This window comes from Cervus elaphus, chromosome 5 (assembly GCF_910594005.1).
Source record: "Cervus elaphus chromosome 5, mCerEla1.1, whole genome shotgun sequence".
Taxonomy (NCBI): domain Eukaryota; kingdom Metazoa; phylum Chordata; class Mammalia; order Artiodactyla; family Cervidae; genus Cervus; species Cervus elaphus.
This window is the reverse complement of record NC_057819.1, coordinates 27,398,465-27,415,218: the sequence shown is the minus strand read 5'-3', so window position 1 is coordinate 27,415,218 and position 16,754 is coordinate 27,398,465. Positions and strand designations below refer to the sequence as shown.

At 49.2% G+C, this 16,754-nt stretch overlaps 1 protein-coding gene across 1 annotated transcript in view; it reads left to right on the top strand.

The window, feature by feature from the left end:
- GALNT9 (polypeptide N-acetylgalactosaminyltransferase 9) overlaps nucleotides 1–16,754 on the top strand; it is a 119,734-nt gene that overhangs the window by 58,478 nt on the left and 44,502 nt on the right. Inside the window, exons 5-6 of the mRNA XM_043902160.1 lie at nucleotides 324–521; nucleotides 14,102–14,219. Of these exons, the coding sequence (XP_043758095.1) occupies nucleotides 324–521; nucleotides 14,102–14,219 (316 nt within the window). The remainder of the gene's footprint in view (nucleotides 1–323; nucleotides 522–14,101; nucleotides 14,220–16,754) is intronic.

The following is a 16,754-nucleotide window of genomic DNA, read 5'->3' as shown; positions in this document are numbered from 1 at the left end:
GACCAGCTGACAGACTGAGCTGACTCACTGGGCGCTCTGAAGCCAGGAGAGCCCAGCAGAGATGTCAGAGATTGGGCCTGGATGGTGTTTATATCCCTAGTGACAATCGGTGGTTAGCCACGGGCTGCCTTGGGCAGGTGGGTGGGCAGCCCAGAAGACTTCCAGGGCTTCCAGAGGTGCAGCGCTTGGATCTACCCTCCGCAGGGGCGGTCTAGCCCAACATTAGATGCGAGTGTGGTCGTCTGGGTCCCGGCTCCCTACCTAGGGGGTAGGTAGGTCCCTGGCATCCGTGCCTTTCCTCACGGGCCTGCATCTCCTTGCAGGGCCGAGCCCGCCCTTACGCGGATCCGGGAGGACCGCCGGCGGATCGTCTTGCCAGCCATTGACAACATCAAGTATGACACGTTCGAGGTGCAGCAGTATGCCAGCGCGGCCCACGGCTACAACTGGGGCCTCTGGTGCATGTACATCGTCCCGCCCCAGGACTGGCTGGACCGCGGCGACGAGGCGGCGCCCATCAGGTGAGCCGGCCACCAGGGCCACTGGGGCGGGGCCTGCACTGGAGGAGTCAGGTGGGCGGGGCCACTGGAGTGGGGCCTGCCCTGAAAAGAGACAGGGCAGTGAGGTGGGGCAGGGCTGCCGCAGGGGCCTTGGGGACTGGAGGGACAGGTGGCATTCCTCTGCAGAAAGCCAAGGCCTGGCACCAGGTGGGAGAGTAGAAACAGCAGGATGCAGGCAGTACAGGGTTTCCCTGGGTGTGCAGAGGGACATGGCAATGTGATGGGGAAACGGGAGGTGGCTCCAGATTGTGGCCTGAGTGATAACCAGGGATCAAGATGGCAGAGTACAAAGACATGTGCTCATCTTCTCCTGCGAGAACTCCAAAATTACAACTTGCTGCTGAACAACCATCGACAGGAGAATGTTGGATCCTACCAAAAAAAAGATACCCTACATCCAAGGGCAAAGGAGAAGTCCCAGCAAGATGGTAGGAGGGGCGAAGTCACACTTAGAATCAAACCCCATACCCACCAGATATGCTTGAAGAGCTCAAAAAAAAAAACCTTGTGTGTACCAGGAGACCCCACAGAGACTGAGCCAGACCTGACTTTGAGTGTTTGAGTGTCTCCTGCAGAGGTATGGGTCAGCAGTGGCCTGCCACAGGGGTAGAGGCTCTAGGTGCAGCAGATTTGGTGTGGCATAAGCCCTCTTGGAGGAAGTCGCCATTAACCCCACCATAGAGCCGTCAGAACTTACACAGAACTAGGGAAACAGACTCTTGGAGGGCACAAACAAAACCTTGTGTGTACCAAGACCCAGGAGAAAGGAGCAATGTCCCCACAAGAGACTGACCCAGACTTGCTTGTGAGTGTCCAGGAGTCTCCGGCAGAGGTGTGGGTCAACGGTGGCCTGCTGCAGGGTCAGGGGCACTGAATGCGGCAGTGCATGCACGGGACCTTTTGAAGGAGGTTGCCACTACCTCCACCATAATTTGGTCTCAGGTCAAACAACAGAAAGGGAACACAACCCTGCCCATCAACAGAAAATTGGATTAAAGATATACTGAGCATGGCCCTGCCCATCAGAACAAGACCCAGTTTCCCCCACAGTCAGTCTCTCCCATCAGGAAGCTTCCATAAGCCTCTTATCCTTATCCCTCAGAGGACAGAGAGAATGAAAACCACAGTCACAGAAAACTAATCAAACTGATCACATGGACCACAGCTTTGTCTAAATCAATGAAACTATGAGCCATGCCGTGTAGGGCCACCCAAGATGGACAGGTTATGGTGGAGAGTTCTGACAAAATGTGATCCACTTAGGAACCCGGAATGTTAGGTCCATGAATCAGGTAAATTGGAAGTGGTCAAACAGGAGATGGCAAGAGTAAACATCGACATTTTAGGAATCAGTGAACTAAAATGGACTTGAATGGGCGAATTTAACTCAGATGACTGTTTTACCTACTACTGTGGGCAAGAATCCCTTAGAAGAAATGGAGTAGCCATCATAGTCAACAAAAGTCCAAAATTCAGTACTTGGGTGAAATCTCAAAAATGACAGAATGATCTCTGTTCACTTCTGAGGCAAACCATTCAATATAACAGTAATCCAAGTCTATGCCCCAACCACTAATCCTGAAGAAGCTGAAGTTGAATGGTTCTATGAAGACCTACAGGACCTTCTAGAAATAACATCCAAAAAAGATGTCCTTTTCCTGATAGGGGATTGGAATGCAAAAGTAGGAATTCAAGAGACACCTGGAGTAACAGGCAAATTTGACCTTGGAGTACAAAATGAAGCAGGGCAAAGGCTGATAGAATTTTGTCAAGAGAACGCACTGGTCACAGAAAACACCCTCTTTCAGCAACACAAGAGATGACTCTACACATGGACATCACTAGATGGTCAATATTGAAATTAGATTTATTATATTCTTTGCCGCCAAAGATGGAGAAGCTCTATACAGTCAGCAAAAACAAGACCGGGAGCTGACTGTGGCTCAGATCATGAACTCCTTATTTCCAAATTCAGACTTAAATTGAAGAAAGTAGGGAAAACCACTAGACCGTTCAGGTATGACCTAAATCAAATCCCTAACAATATACAGTGGAAGTGACAAATAGATTCAAGGGATTAGATTTGATAGACAGAGTGCCTGAAGAACTATGGATAGAGGTTCGTGACATTGTACAGGAGGCAGTGATCAAGATCATCCACAAGAAAAAGAAATGCAAAAAGGCAAAATGGTTGTCTGATGAGGCCTTACAAATAGCTGTGAAAAGAAGAGAAGCGAAAGGTAAAGGAGAAAAGGAAAGATATACCCATTTGAATGCAGAGTTCCAAAGAATAGCAAGGAGAGATAAGAAAGCCTTCCTCAGTGATCAATGCAAAGAAGTAGAGGGAGACAATAGAATGGGAAAGACTAGAGCTCTCTTCAAGAAAACTAGAGATACCAAAGGAACATTTCATGCAAAGATGGGCATAATAAAGGACGGAAATGGTATGGACCTAACAGACTCAGAAGATATTAAGAAGAGGTGGCAAGAATACAAAAAAGAACTGTACAAAAAAGATCTTCATGACCCAAATAACCATGATGGTGTGATTACTCACCTAGAGCCAAACATCCTGGAATGCAAAGTCAAGTGGGCCTTAGGAAGCATCACTACAAACAAGGCTGGTGGAGGTGATAGAATTCCAGTTGAGCTATTTCAAATTCTGAAAGATGATGCTATGAAAGTGCTGCACTCAATATGCCAGCAAATTTGGAAAACTCAGCAGTGGCTACAAGGCTGAAAAAGGTCAGTTTTCATTCCAATCCCAAAGAAAGGCAATGCCAAAGAATGTTCAAACTACCGCACAATTGCACTCATCTCACTTGTTAGCAAAGTAATGCTCAAAATTCTCCAAGCCAGGTTTCAGCAGTACATGAACCATGAACTTCCAGATGTTCCAGCTGGATTTAGAAAAGGCAGAGGTGGATTTAGAAAAGGCAGAGATCAAATTGCCAACATCCATTGAATCATCAAGAAAATAAGAGAGTTGCAGAGAAACATCTATTTCTGTTTTATTGACTATGCCAAAGCCTTTGTGTGGATCACAACAAACTGTGGAAAAATCTTCAAGAGACAGGAATACCAGACCACCTGACCTGCCTCCTGAGAAATCTGTATGCAGGTCAAGAAGCAACAGTTAGAACTGGACATGAAACAACAGACTGGTTTCAAATTGGAACATCAAGTTCATCAAGAACATCAAGAACATCGGAACGTCGGAGTACATCAAGGTTGTATATTGTCACCCTAGTTATTTAACTTATATGCAGAGTGAATCATGCAAAATGCTGGGTTGGATTAAGCACAAGTTGGAATCAAGATTGCCAGGAGAAATATAAATAACCTCAGATAAGCAGATGACACTACCCTTATGGCAGAAAGTGAAGAAGCACTAAAGAGCCTCTTGATGAAAGTGAAAAAGGAGAGTGAAAAAGTTGACTTAAAGCTCAACATTCAGAAAACTAAGATTATGGCATCTGGTCCCATCACTTCATGGCATATAGGTAGGGAAACAATGGAAACAGTGAGAGACTTTATTTTTGGGGGGCTCGAAAATCACTGCAGATGGTGACTGCAACCATGAAATTAAAAGACGCTTTCTCCTTGGAAGAAAAGCCATGACAAATTGAATAGCAGAGACAACATACTGAATAGCAGACAGATTGCTTTGCCAACAAAGGTCCGTCTAGTCAAAGCTATGGTTTTTCCAGTAGTCATGTATGGATGTGAGAGTTGGACTATAAAAAAAGCTGAGCACCGAAGAATTGATGCTTCTGAGCTGTGGTGTTGGAGGAGACTCTTGAGAGTTCCTTGGACTGCAAGGAAATCAAACCAGTCAATCCTAAAGGAAATCAGTTCTGAATATTCATTGGAAGGACTGATGCTGAAGCTGAAGCTCTAATACTTTGGCCACCTGATGCAAAGAACTGACTAATTGGAAAAGACCCTGATGCTGGGAGAGATTGAAGGCAGGAGGAGAAGGGGGTGACAGGATGAGATGGTTGGATGGCATCACTGACTCTATGGACATGAGTTTGAGTAAGCTCTGGGAGTTAGTGATGGACAGGGAAGCCTGGCGTGCTGCTGTCCATGGGGTCACAAAGAGTCAGACATGACTGAGCGACTGAACTGACTGATAACCAGGTTAGACGAAGGAGAGAGAAGGAGGGACGAGGGAGACAAACAGACGGAGTGAACATCAAAAGAGAAAGAGCCAGTAGAAGAGACAGAGAAAAAGCACACAGACTTGGGAGAGCAGAAAAAGGGAGATACCAAGGAAAGAGAGGGGAACAAGAGAGATGAATCTCAGGGAAGCAGCAGTGAGCAGTGGTGTGAAGCAAGATCTTCATTCCCTACCCAGGAACTGAACCTGGGAAGCCTGGATGAGAAGCAAGAATTCTAGCCACCAGACCAGCAAGGGCTAGAGGCTATTTTTCTCTGGATCTTTGCCCCCAGTGAAAAATGCATTTATCATGGAGGCAGAAACTGTAAATGCAGGTACAAAGTTTATTATTACAGACACAGCACAACAACAGGTGAGATAGCACATAGAGAAAATGTTTGCTTAGTTAAGACAGAAGCAAGGCAGAGACAAACGACGGAGAGAAAGGGCGGGCCCTTCCTAGTGGTGAGCAGCACAGTAAAGAGGTGGTTAAGTCATTTATATAGGTCAGTTCTTCTGGGTCTTTGTCTTCCTTCAGGCTAATTGTCTGGTTCCTTTTTCCACACCTGACCTACCCTGGGACCCTCCCCTGGGTGCGCACACACCTCTCAGCCAAGATGGATCTGAAAGTAAAGGCTTCTGGGAAGAGCAAGGCTCATTATGGCCTGGCGTTATCCCTTGACTTTCACTCCCATAAAGGACCCTTTTGGGGGCATATGTAGTGTCTCCTTTGTCCCAAAAAGGGGGAAGCAGAGATCCCTTAATCTTTTACTCAAACAGGGTTTGCCCCTCTTTGTCCTTGCCATGACTATTACTTTGGGTGTTTACAAGAGACATACAATGGCTATTTACCCTGTTGCTGCTGTTACTTCCATCTCAGAGGGCAAACAGGAGGCTGATTGTAAATGCCTGATCTGGAGCCCACCTATCTTTTGTCTCAGGAATCCAGCCTGAAGCCCCCCTTCTTCCTGCCCCCAGAAATGCAAATTGGAAGCCCGTTGTAAATGTCTAACCTGGAGCCCATCTGTTGACTACTTCAGGATGAGCAGAGGAAGACAGAGAGTTGGGGGAGGGTGGAAAGAAAATGAGGAAGGTGTCAGGGAGCAGAAAGGAATAGGGATGCAAAGAGGGATTGGGAAGGAGACAGAGACCCAGACAGAATGAGGGAGAGACAAACAGACAGACAGAGGCAACACCACGAGAGTCATAAAGAAGCAGAGGACAAAGAAACCAGGAGACCCAGGATGGTGGGTGTGCTAGAGAGAACGTCCTCCAAAGCACTTATTTCATTTTGAATTGGTTCCCATACCTGAAAATGGAGAGTTTTCCCCATGTTAAAGATGCACCTTTATTAAAATGAGAAGGTGCACGTTCTCACAGGGCAGCCAGTCGCTGGAGCTGAGAAGTGACCCCCTGTGTAAACAGGCCTGAGGGCTCCAGTTGGCTGCGGTCCCCACCACTGCCTGACGTCTCTGTGTTGCTCTGCCTTCAGATTTGCACCCTCGTTCTCCTCGTACCCGGCTTGCTTTGTTCGTTTCCATCACTGACCTTCTGCAGTTTTCAGCCCCTCTCCTCTTTTCTGTGGTCTGTTGAACCCCTGGGAAATCTATGCTTCAAAATCAACTGGGACTGCCACTTTCTCCTGGAAGCCCAACAGGCTGGAGGCATTTTTCTTGGAGTGAATGTTCATCTCCAGGGTCTGTTGATCCCCTGGAGCCTTGGCCAGTTCTCCCCACAGAGGTTTGGGATTTCAAGGCCTCAGGCAGGGACGCCTCCTGCCTCATCTCTACAAGCTGGTGCGTCCCTGCTAAAACAGGCCACTCTGCCCATGAGTGACCAGAACTGTCCATCATGGCACCTTTGCAAGTTGTTTATTCCCCTAGGAGGGTCTTAGAGGGGCTTCTGGGCACCTACCCTCCATTAGCAAAGAGCAGTCCAGCAAGAAATTAAGTCTCAGAGCAGCCGGGATGCTCAAGCTGAAGAAAGAATGCTCTGGCCACACTGCAAGTTGTCTTAAACTTTGCTCCTGATTAATACCACCTGGAAAGAATTGGAAAACCCTGATGCCAAAACCCCAAATGAAAAAAAATGGGCAAAGACCTTGAACAAATACTACACACAAAGAGGTAGACAGAACACTAACACACCCATGGAAAGCCGCCCACTGCAGAGCCACTAGGGAAGTAAGACGCAGTGAAGGCCAGATAGACCGACGGTGACACGGAGCAGTCGCAGCTCTCAGCGTGGCCAGTGGGAGCAGACATTAGCAAGGCCACTTTGGAAGCCTGGCAGTTTCTCCTAGAGGTAAAAACACTTCCTACATGACCAGCCGTTCCACCCCAGGTATTTGCCCAAAAGAAATGAAAACATATGTCTACACAAAGATGCGAATGTTCATAGCAGCCGCTTTATTCACAATAGTCCCGAATTGAACCCAAATGTCTATCAAGACGTGAATAGATAAACGAAGCGTGATCTAGCCACATAACGGGATGCTTCTCAGAACTACAAAGGGACATATGGTGATTCCCGTGACAATGAGGATGAAACTCAAAGTGTGGCCAAAACGTCAGACCCGGAAGAGCACACACTGTATGATTGAGGTCCAGAGAAGTCCAGAGGACGCAGACACCTGGTGGAGCGGGCAGGGGCAGGGAGAGCTCCTGGAGGGCCCAGGAGCCCTGGGATTGGCACGTTCTCTGCCTGGACTGGGTCAGGGTTACCCAGTGTATCCATCAATCAGGCCACTCGAACCACACACTTTCAACGGATGTGTCCTGTTTTCATGTGACTTTAACTCTGTTGAACTGACTTTTAAAATGAATTTTAAGACATACAAAAAGGTAATTCTAATGCCCAAGCTGCTTACCATTCCATTAAATTAGCATCTCTGAGCTGAGGTCTGGGGGATTCCAGTAACAAGAGAAGAGCGCCAGCCAACATGAATCAAGGCAGCTTTGGGGAGACATAGGCACCTAGTTAGAGAAGGAGCCAGCGGAAATGCCAGACGTCTCCCTCCACACTGGGAAGGGGGTGTCCCCTCCACCTCAGTCAGCCCCCAGGACAGTCTCCAGGGTCACAAACTCCTGCCTGTATCTTTCCTGGAAGTGGATGAGAAGGGCCCTCCAAGGACCCGGTGACCTTCACCAAGAGGAAATTATAGAGACTCACCATCCCACAGGGAGTACATGAAAGGAGAGAGGTGGTCTCCCGAGGAGATACTACAGTGTTTACAAGAAGGCCGAGATGGAGGGCTGGGCGCAGCAGACAGCCATGTCTATGTCCTGACCCCCCAGAACCCATGAATTCGACCTCATTGGGAAAAGGGTCTTTGCAGATGTAATTAGAATGTTGTGACAGGGAGATAACTGTGGATGACCCAACTGGGTCCTGAATGCTGCTGAAAGTGTCCTTGTAAGAGACACACAGAAGAGGAAAGACCATGCCACTCCACAGTCAGAGATGGGAGGGGTGCAGCCACAAGCCAAGGACACCTGGGGCCACCAGGAGTTGGAAGAGGCAGGGAGGGTCCTCCTCTGGAGCTTCAGAGGGAGCATGGCCCTGCCCACACCTTGACCTCAGACTTCTGGCCTTCAGAGCTAGCAGAGGACAAATATCTCTTGTCTGAACCTCCAGTTCATGTGGTACGTGTTTCACAGCTGCAAGAAATGAACATGCTGGGTAACCAAAAATGGCTGGTGTCCTGAAGAGGGCCCTCTGAAGAGCCTTGCTCCAAGGCTGGGCATCTCCCAGCAGGGTGACCCCACGGGGACGGAGCCGACACACAGCCATGTTGAGATGAGACCCTGAGGGCCCTTCACATCCAATAATGCGTGTGACAGTCACAAACATTCCCCAGGTCCATATGGTGCTATTGTCACAGCCAGTCCCCAAGTTGTATCCTCCATGGGCATGAGGGCAGCCCTTTGGGGAAGCAGAGCCCTGACAGGGGCCTTTCAAGGCCACCTTCGGGGCTGATGGCCAGCTGGCCCGTGTGATCGCTTTAACCACAGCCAGCCAAGGCTTCCTGCAAATTGGAGAACAAGCCAACCAGCCTCTCCCCAGACCTCGTCGGGCCCTCAGCAGGCTCTACGCTGGGACTCACTGCCCTCCTTGTGATGCCTCGGACAGCTCCCAGATGCCCAGCGATTCTTCTCGGGGGGAGAGCAAGGCATTCTGAATCTCCTGCTCTTAGTGTACACCGTGCTCAGGGAGCCTAGAGTGGCGTGACCTTGTCCTTCAAGTTCTGGGGAAGTTGCCTGAGTCGCAGTATGTCACCTGACTTGTCATATATGTCTCAAACTTCGAACCAATGTTTATACTTAAGAGATTTCAGACGAAATCAATATCTATTCTCTGAAAGGTAGAAGATTCTGGAAAAACCCAGGTCCCCTTTCCTAGCTGGTGATATCCACTGGAGCTGAGTTGTTACTGAGCTCTCGGGGGGAGGGGGACAGTGCCGCAGTCCCCACTGCTCCCAACAGCCTGCTTCACACGCCCTTCAGGCCGGAGGATCTGGAGCGACACGAATCCAAGGGCAGCCTTGAGGTCTTTGCTTCCAAGGTCATTATCCAGAGGATGCTCTCCACCTTCTCAGGGAAGGGTCTTCTCACAACATCCCCTCAGCGGCAGACCCATGAGAAGAAGCCCTGGTACCCCAGCGCCTGCAGCAAAGGCTCCTGGCAAAACTTGTGATGTTACCCCTTACCGCGTCATGAGACCTGCCTGACCCCAGGCTGGGAAGCTGCATCCTTGGGGCCAGTCTGTGGGCCTGAAAGGGTCTTTCCTGAGAACTGCTCTGGGGTTTCTGGTCTCCCTTGGACCTGGGAGAGGGGCCGATGCCCTTCTCCTGAAGGACACAGCTTCCACACCTGCTCTGAGGAAGTTGGCCTGGGAAAGGCTGGTGTGTGAAGATTTACCTAAGGAAATTTCCCTGCCAGTCATTATCCTGGAAGCTCAAGGAAGAAAAGGGTCAAAAGAAGGCCTGGATTTCTGCGGAAAAGTATCTCAGCCTTGACACATGGAGAAAGAGAGGGCAGTGAGGGGCTGGCAGGCCCTCGTGACCCCAGGGGTCCTGTGTGCTGAAGGTGGCTGCCTACGTAAACTGTATCATTGAAATGGAGCTGTTTCCTGAATTCTGAATGAGGTCAAAATGGGACCCATGACCAGTGGCGTGTTTGTCTCCGTGTGGCTCTGAGCTGCTAGCAGAGCGCAGGTATGGGGCACTGGCTGCACTATGTGGGCCCCCCGCCTCCAGGAGAGCAGCTGCAGCCCCTCAGCTCACCTGGCTTGCATCTTCTCGGGGCCACAGGGCCCACGTGTGGGTTTGCACCCCTATCCCCAGGGCAGTCCAGATTCACGCCAGTGTGTCTGGTGGACACAGAGGGACCGTGGGTGTAAGCCAGCTTCCCGTGGGGCCAGATGAACCCAGAGGAAAAGAGGGGATGTTTTGGGGTCAGCGGAGGGGCCCACACCCAGCACCTGCCCCCCTCCACAAGCAGAGGAACATGAAATGAGGGTCTGAGTCACACCTGTACTCACACACAGATGCACACTCATGCACAGAGATGTATGAAGATACAAATGCAAGCACAGACACGTGTACATGCTCAGACACACAAAAAAACACACATAGATCCACACACAGAGACACACACATGCACAAGACCACACATAGATCCACACACAGACACACAGACACACACACAAGACCACACATAGACCTGCACACACACACACACACATAAGGCCACACATAGATCCACACACAGACACACACACATAAGACCACACATAGATCCACACACACAGACACACACACACAAGACCACACATAGATCCATGCATGCATTATAGGTGTGCGTGCATGCATGCATGCTCAGTCGCTTCAGGCATGTCTGGCTCTTTGTGACCCCATGGACTGTAGCCCACCAGGCTCCTCTGTCCATGGGAGTCTCCAGGCAAGAATACTGGAGTGGGTTGCCGTTTCCTACTCAGGGGATCTTCCCAACCCAGGGATTGAAACTGCATCTCCTGCGCCTCCTGCGTGGCAGACGGATTCTTTACCACTGAGCCACAGGGGAAGCCTGTGCATACAGGCACAGTCACCCATAATTGCTTCTCTGGTCACAGTGGTAGGTTGGTGACATTTTCCTTGCTGACTTGTTGCTTACCCTCTCCCAAGTATCACTTCTTATGGCGCTGGGTGGTCTTGATAAGCACCTCGCCTGCTGGGTAGGTAACAATCCATTGAAAGAACGGCTCGAAACTCATTCGACCATCCACACTGATGGACTCTACGTTGATTTCCCTTTTGCCACTGTAAATCACGCTGCAGTGCACCGCTTTGTGCAAATAGCTTTGGGATCAGCCTCCTGGGATAAATGCCAGCCATGGAGTTAGGGGATAAAATAGCAACAGTAAATGGTCCCCAGGCTCCAGACCCTCCTCCATACAGTTTTCATCTGCACAGCCGCCTTCGGAGGAGGCACAATTCTGCCTCTCGTGTTACTGGTGGGGACGCAGAGCACAGAGAAGCTGAGCAGCTTGCCCGAGGTCACACAGCTGGTGTGCAGGGAGCTGGGTCAGCATTGCATCACTGCACAAGTATTGCTGGCTCTCTAGTCATAGCTTCAGACTCCTCCAGGAAGGCTGAGCCAATCCACACCAGTCTCTCCACCACCTGTCACCAGTGCATGTGGCCCCTACACCCAGTCGGCTGTCTTCCCCTGTGGTCACCTGGCAGTGCCCTGCCTGTGAGCCTGTGGTCTTCCTTAAGACATCGAGAGCAGGTGCCTCTCTTATCCCTTGTTACTCTCCCAAAAGCAGAAGAGCCCGTTTGTGACCTTCATTTTATCAGCTCCTATTCATCTAGAACTCTGAGGCTTCATGGACCTGGGGATGTGTGTCTATGTGTGAATGCCTAGATATGTGTCTGTGTCTATCTCTGTGTGTGCATGTGCTGTATGTATCTCTGTGTGTTTGCTGCAGGTGTGTATCTGTGTTTATGTGTGTGCACATGTGTGTTTCTCTGTGTAGTGTGTGCGTGCATGTTATGTGTGTCTGCATGTATCTGTGTGCGTTTGGGTGTGTATGTGTTTGTGAGTACATCTGTGGGACTATGTGTGTGTATTATGTGTGTCTGTGTATCTGTACATCTATTTATTGTGTGTGTGTGTCTGTCCCCATGGGGTATGTGTGTTGCATGTGTGTCTCCATGTGTCCATGTATCCATGTGTGCCTGTGTCTGTTGTGCATGTATGCGTGTCCACGCATGTGTGTGTGGTGTGTGTGTCTGTGCACCTATGTGTCTGCATGTCTGTGGCCTCTGCAAGGCAGGAGCCCAGAGGAACACCCTCGTAGAGAGGCTGTATCCGGGCATGCAGCACATCAGCCCAGATGCTGGGCTGAGCTGTCGCCCAGCGCCCCAGGGCGACAAGGCTCCTCCTCCGCCTAACCTGAGAACCCTTGGCCTTTACTGTTTTCTGTAATCACAGCAAGAAGTTCTCATGCAAATAAATTCAGAGCCAGCTGACTCTGCTACCGTCGCCTTGTGAGGTTAAGTTTATTTTGGAACTCGGAGCAATAATAAAAAAATCGTTACAGCTGTAATAGACTTGGCAGGGACTTGGCAGTTCCATTCATCAGAGATCACCCTGAGATTTTTGTGTTGTCGTTAAGAAAATGAGAGAAATAGCTGTCGTCGTTGGTGAACTATAACTTAATCAGTTAAATGCTTGCTACACGTCACAGGTGACATTAAAATTTCGTTACTGTTAGATTTGAGGCCCAAATGTCATGACAGAACAAATTGGATCTTTACACAAATAAAAGGATAATTGCCTTTTAATGCCTCTGTTATTCTTGGACAACTCACGGGCACTTGCTTCTGATGTCCCAGTCACTGGGAGCAGAAATGCTTCTTTTAAGCTGTGATTAAGAACAACTTTTTGTGTTGTTTTCACTAAGAGAGATTTCATACCTGTGAGAGCAGTGGGTGAGCACAATGGAAGCAGAGGAGAGGGCAGCCTCAGTCCGCAGTCTTTCGGGGGTCTTGGGGGGCCTTCGGGGACAATGGGGAGACTTTGCCAGTCCTCTAAGAGCTTGGAAGAAACTGAGCCCTTAGCCGACAAGGTGGTTGTCTTTGTTTTGAAGCAAATTCTTCCATCCAAAGCTTGGAAGGGGATTTCCCTGGTGACTCAGTGGTAACAAATCTGCCTGTAAATGCAGGAGACGTGGGTTCAATCCCTGATCCGGGAAAATCCCACATTCCTCGGAGCAACTAAGCCTGCACAGCTACTGAGCCTGGGCCGGGAGCCGCAACTACTGAAGTGTGCGCATCCTACAGCCTGTGTTCGGCAACAAGGGAAGCCGTCCCAGTGAGAAGCCCACACGCTGCAACTAGAGAGTGGCCCCCGCTCTCTGCAACTAGAGAAAAAGCCTGTGCAGCAATGAAGATGCAGTACAGACAAAAATAAAAGTAAATAAATTAAAAAAACAAAAAAAGCTTGGAAGGTCCTGCTTTCTTACAAAACAGAGATTGAGCCTATTGCTGGAAAGATATTTTTCCTTCATGTTTTCTTTTTCTTCTCCAACTAACAGGTTCTCGGTATACCCTGCGTTTATGATGTGAATGTATCAGGAATGAATGAATGAGTCAGCAAGTGTGCAGGTCCATTCACAGTGACACCGCCCACTTTTCTCTGCCACTCTGTCTCATCACAACCTGCTTTGATCACCACTGCTCCATATGTCCAGTGGAGGTCTTAACACTGATATATTGCTAATACATCTTAGAAGAAAATATAACTAGCTCGTTGACACATGATTTTACTGATACAATTGCTTGGGGCAAGGCAAGATTTACTGACATTTTTAAAATGTGTAGATGTAAATAGAATTATTACAGGAATATAGTACAGCTGGAAGTCTGTACTGCAGAGGTTGTACACTGTACAGCTTCAAGGTCTGTCATCCAGAGGGAGCCTGATATTGAGGGGATTTCATAGAGTTGAGCAGTGCACAACCTGTGTGACTGCCAATTGTGGCCCTGATTCCTGGTACACAGATAAAATAATGAAGGAGGTAGGTAAGTGACTGAAGCTTGGGAATTTATGATCAGGGCAACTAAATAACTCACTGGGTAATCAGATTTTTAAATTTTTAAAATCTACACTAAGTTGCCTGAATTGAATGCTGGTCATCTCTGATGGGTGCGAAGACAAGCCTGAGGCAAGCCCTGGGCACAGTGACCAGGGGAAGAGAAGGAGCTCAGGGATGATGTGTGAGGACTTGGAAAGAGGGTGGCAGGCCCTCCCAGGCTGCCGGGGTCCGGGCCACACACTGATGACCCGCTCACTCCCTGTCTGTTCCTCCCCAGGACCCCGGCCATGATCGGCTGCTCCTTCGTTGTGGACCGGGAGTACTTCGGGGACATTGGTCTGCTGGACCCGGGCATGGAGGTGTACGGCGGGGAGAACATAGAGCTAGGCATGAGGGTAAGTGTCTCTGCGCAGCCGCCGGGGCCACTCACGGGATGGTTTGCTGAGCAGACCTGTCGAAAGTTGTGCCTGGCTGGTCTGTGAGCTGCTTGTTACGGGTCAGGAGGAGGTAAAGCCCCCAAACTTAGGTCAATGTAAGAAACCTCGGTGGCAAGGGGACTGGGAAGCATTATGAATGTGCTAATAAGAGACTGTATTTCAGATCTTACTTTATTTCTCAAGCCATTCATTCTGTTGCTTTACACTGAAGTCGGGGCTTGTGGGGAGCTTGGAAACTAAGAGCTGGTCCTGCGCATGGGGAGTTTGTGCATCAGTGGCGAGGAGACCCGGGAAGATCGTGGGCTTGTCTTGGTGGAGGTGAAAGGCAGAGTGCACATGGGCATTGTGGGCCACGGAAGCCCCCATGGCTTCTCCTGGGGGCCAGTGTGTTGAGAAGGCTCCAGACAAGATGTTTTCTTCTAATTATTTTCTTTTTGAGTTCACTTTATTTTTGTCTTTTCATTGGAGGATAATTGCTTTAGAATGTTGTGTTGGTTTCTGCCATACAACAGTGCGAATCCGCCATATATCTCCTCCCTCTTGGACCTCCCTCCCTGCCAATTCACCCCCTAGGTCATCACAGAGCACTGAGCTGAGCTCCTTGCACTATACAGTAACTTCTCACTGGCTATCTATGTCACACATGGTAGTATGTATCAAGGCTACTCTCCCCATTCGTCCCACTCCCTCCTTCCCCTGCTGTGTCCACAAGACGGTCCTCTACTTCTGTGCCTTCTAGGAATGTTATGGTCCCAGGTCTTATGCTCAAATCTTTAGTTCATTTTGAGTTAACTTTTGTGCACAGGTAAGATAGTGGTCCAGCTTACTGTTTTGTGTATAGCTGCCCAGTCTTCCCTGGACTGCCCAGCACAATTTATTGAGGAGACTGTCTTTTCCCTGTTATATGTTCTTGGCTCCTTGGTCATAAATTTACTGGCAATGTGTGCCTGGGTTTATTTCTGGGCTCTCTCTTCTGTCCCATTGATCCATGTGTCTGTTTTTATGCCAATGCCGTATATTTTGATTATCGTAGCCTTGTAATATAGTTTGAAATCAAGGCATGTGATGCCTCCAGCTTTGTTCTTCTTTCTCAAGATTGTTTTGGAGTCTTTTGTGATTCTACAGAAATTATAGGAATTATTTGTTTGTTCTATTTCTGAGGGAAAATATCATTGGCATTTTGATAGGGATGCACTGAATCTATAGATAGATAGTAGTATGGTTATTTTAGTAACACTTTTCCCATCCATGAGCAAGAATACTTTTCCATTTATTAGTGTCTTCTTCAATTTCTTTCATTGCTGTCTTGCAGTTTTCAGCGTGCAGGTCTTTCACCTCCTTGGTTCAGTGTGCTCCTAGGATAAAATGGGATTGGGTTCTGAGCCAATGCCCAGTCGAAGGCTGGTACTCTGGGCTCCATTCTCAGCTCAGTGGGATGGTCACAGCATGATTGGCAGTACACGACACAGCCCATCCGAAGAGGGACGGGCGGGGCTTTCAAAGACTGTGGACCTGGGCTGCCACAGGGCCCTGCTTCCAGGAGACTGTGGGTTTGAACCCTCAGCCCCTGATCATGGGTCACCACGTCCTTGCCTCACTCCTGCTAATACTCCTTCCTTTCCTGTTGCAACTGCAGTCCAGTGACCCTGCTCCACCCAGAGGGCACAGAGGCCCAGGATGGGGAAGCAACTTAGCCAGGTGTAGCCAGGGCTGGAAAGCAGGCTCACACTAGCTCAAGGCTACCTAACCAGTGGTTAGCTGTCTCTACCCAGTGGCAACACTGGAGCTCCCAAATCAAAACATTTTTGACACAGGATCTATTAGCCTTGACAGAGCACCATCACTGGGAGGCTTAAACCCACAGACCAGTCCGAAGACCCAGCATGGCTGGGGGTTGCTGGGGAGGATCCCTCCTGCCTCTCCCAGCTCCTGGTATCTGGGAGATACCAGGAGCTCCCTGCTCCTGATGCAGTGACTGGTCAACGAGGACAGAATAGTGGGCAAGATGCCAACAACTTCTTTTTAAATTTTTTTATTTATTTTCGGCTGTGCTTGGTCTTTGTTGCTGTGAGTGGGCTATCTGTAGTTGCAGTGAGTGGGGGCTACTCTCTAGTTGCAGTATGCAGGCTTCTTATTGCAGTGGCTACTCTTGGTGTGGAGCACTGGCTCTAGGGCTCATGGGTTTCAGTAGTTGTAGCACGTAGGCTCAGTCGTTGGCGGCATACGGGCTCTCTAGTTGTGGTACACAGACTTAGCTGCTCCAAGGTATGTGGGATTTTAGTTCCCTGATCAGGGATCAAACCCATGCCCCCTTCAGTGGAAGCATGGAGTCTTAACCACTGGACCACCAGGGAAGTCCCCTCTGGTCACACTTGCCCAAGAATCCTCCAACTATTCTTAATTATCAGGGTTGCCCCATCCAAGGGCAGAGTAACTTGGAGAGCTATGGATGACCCCAGTTGGTGATGCCCTCTCTTAGGGGAAGCTGAATGA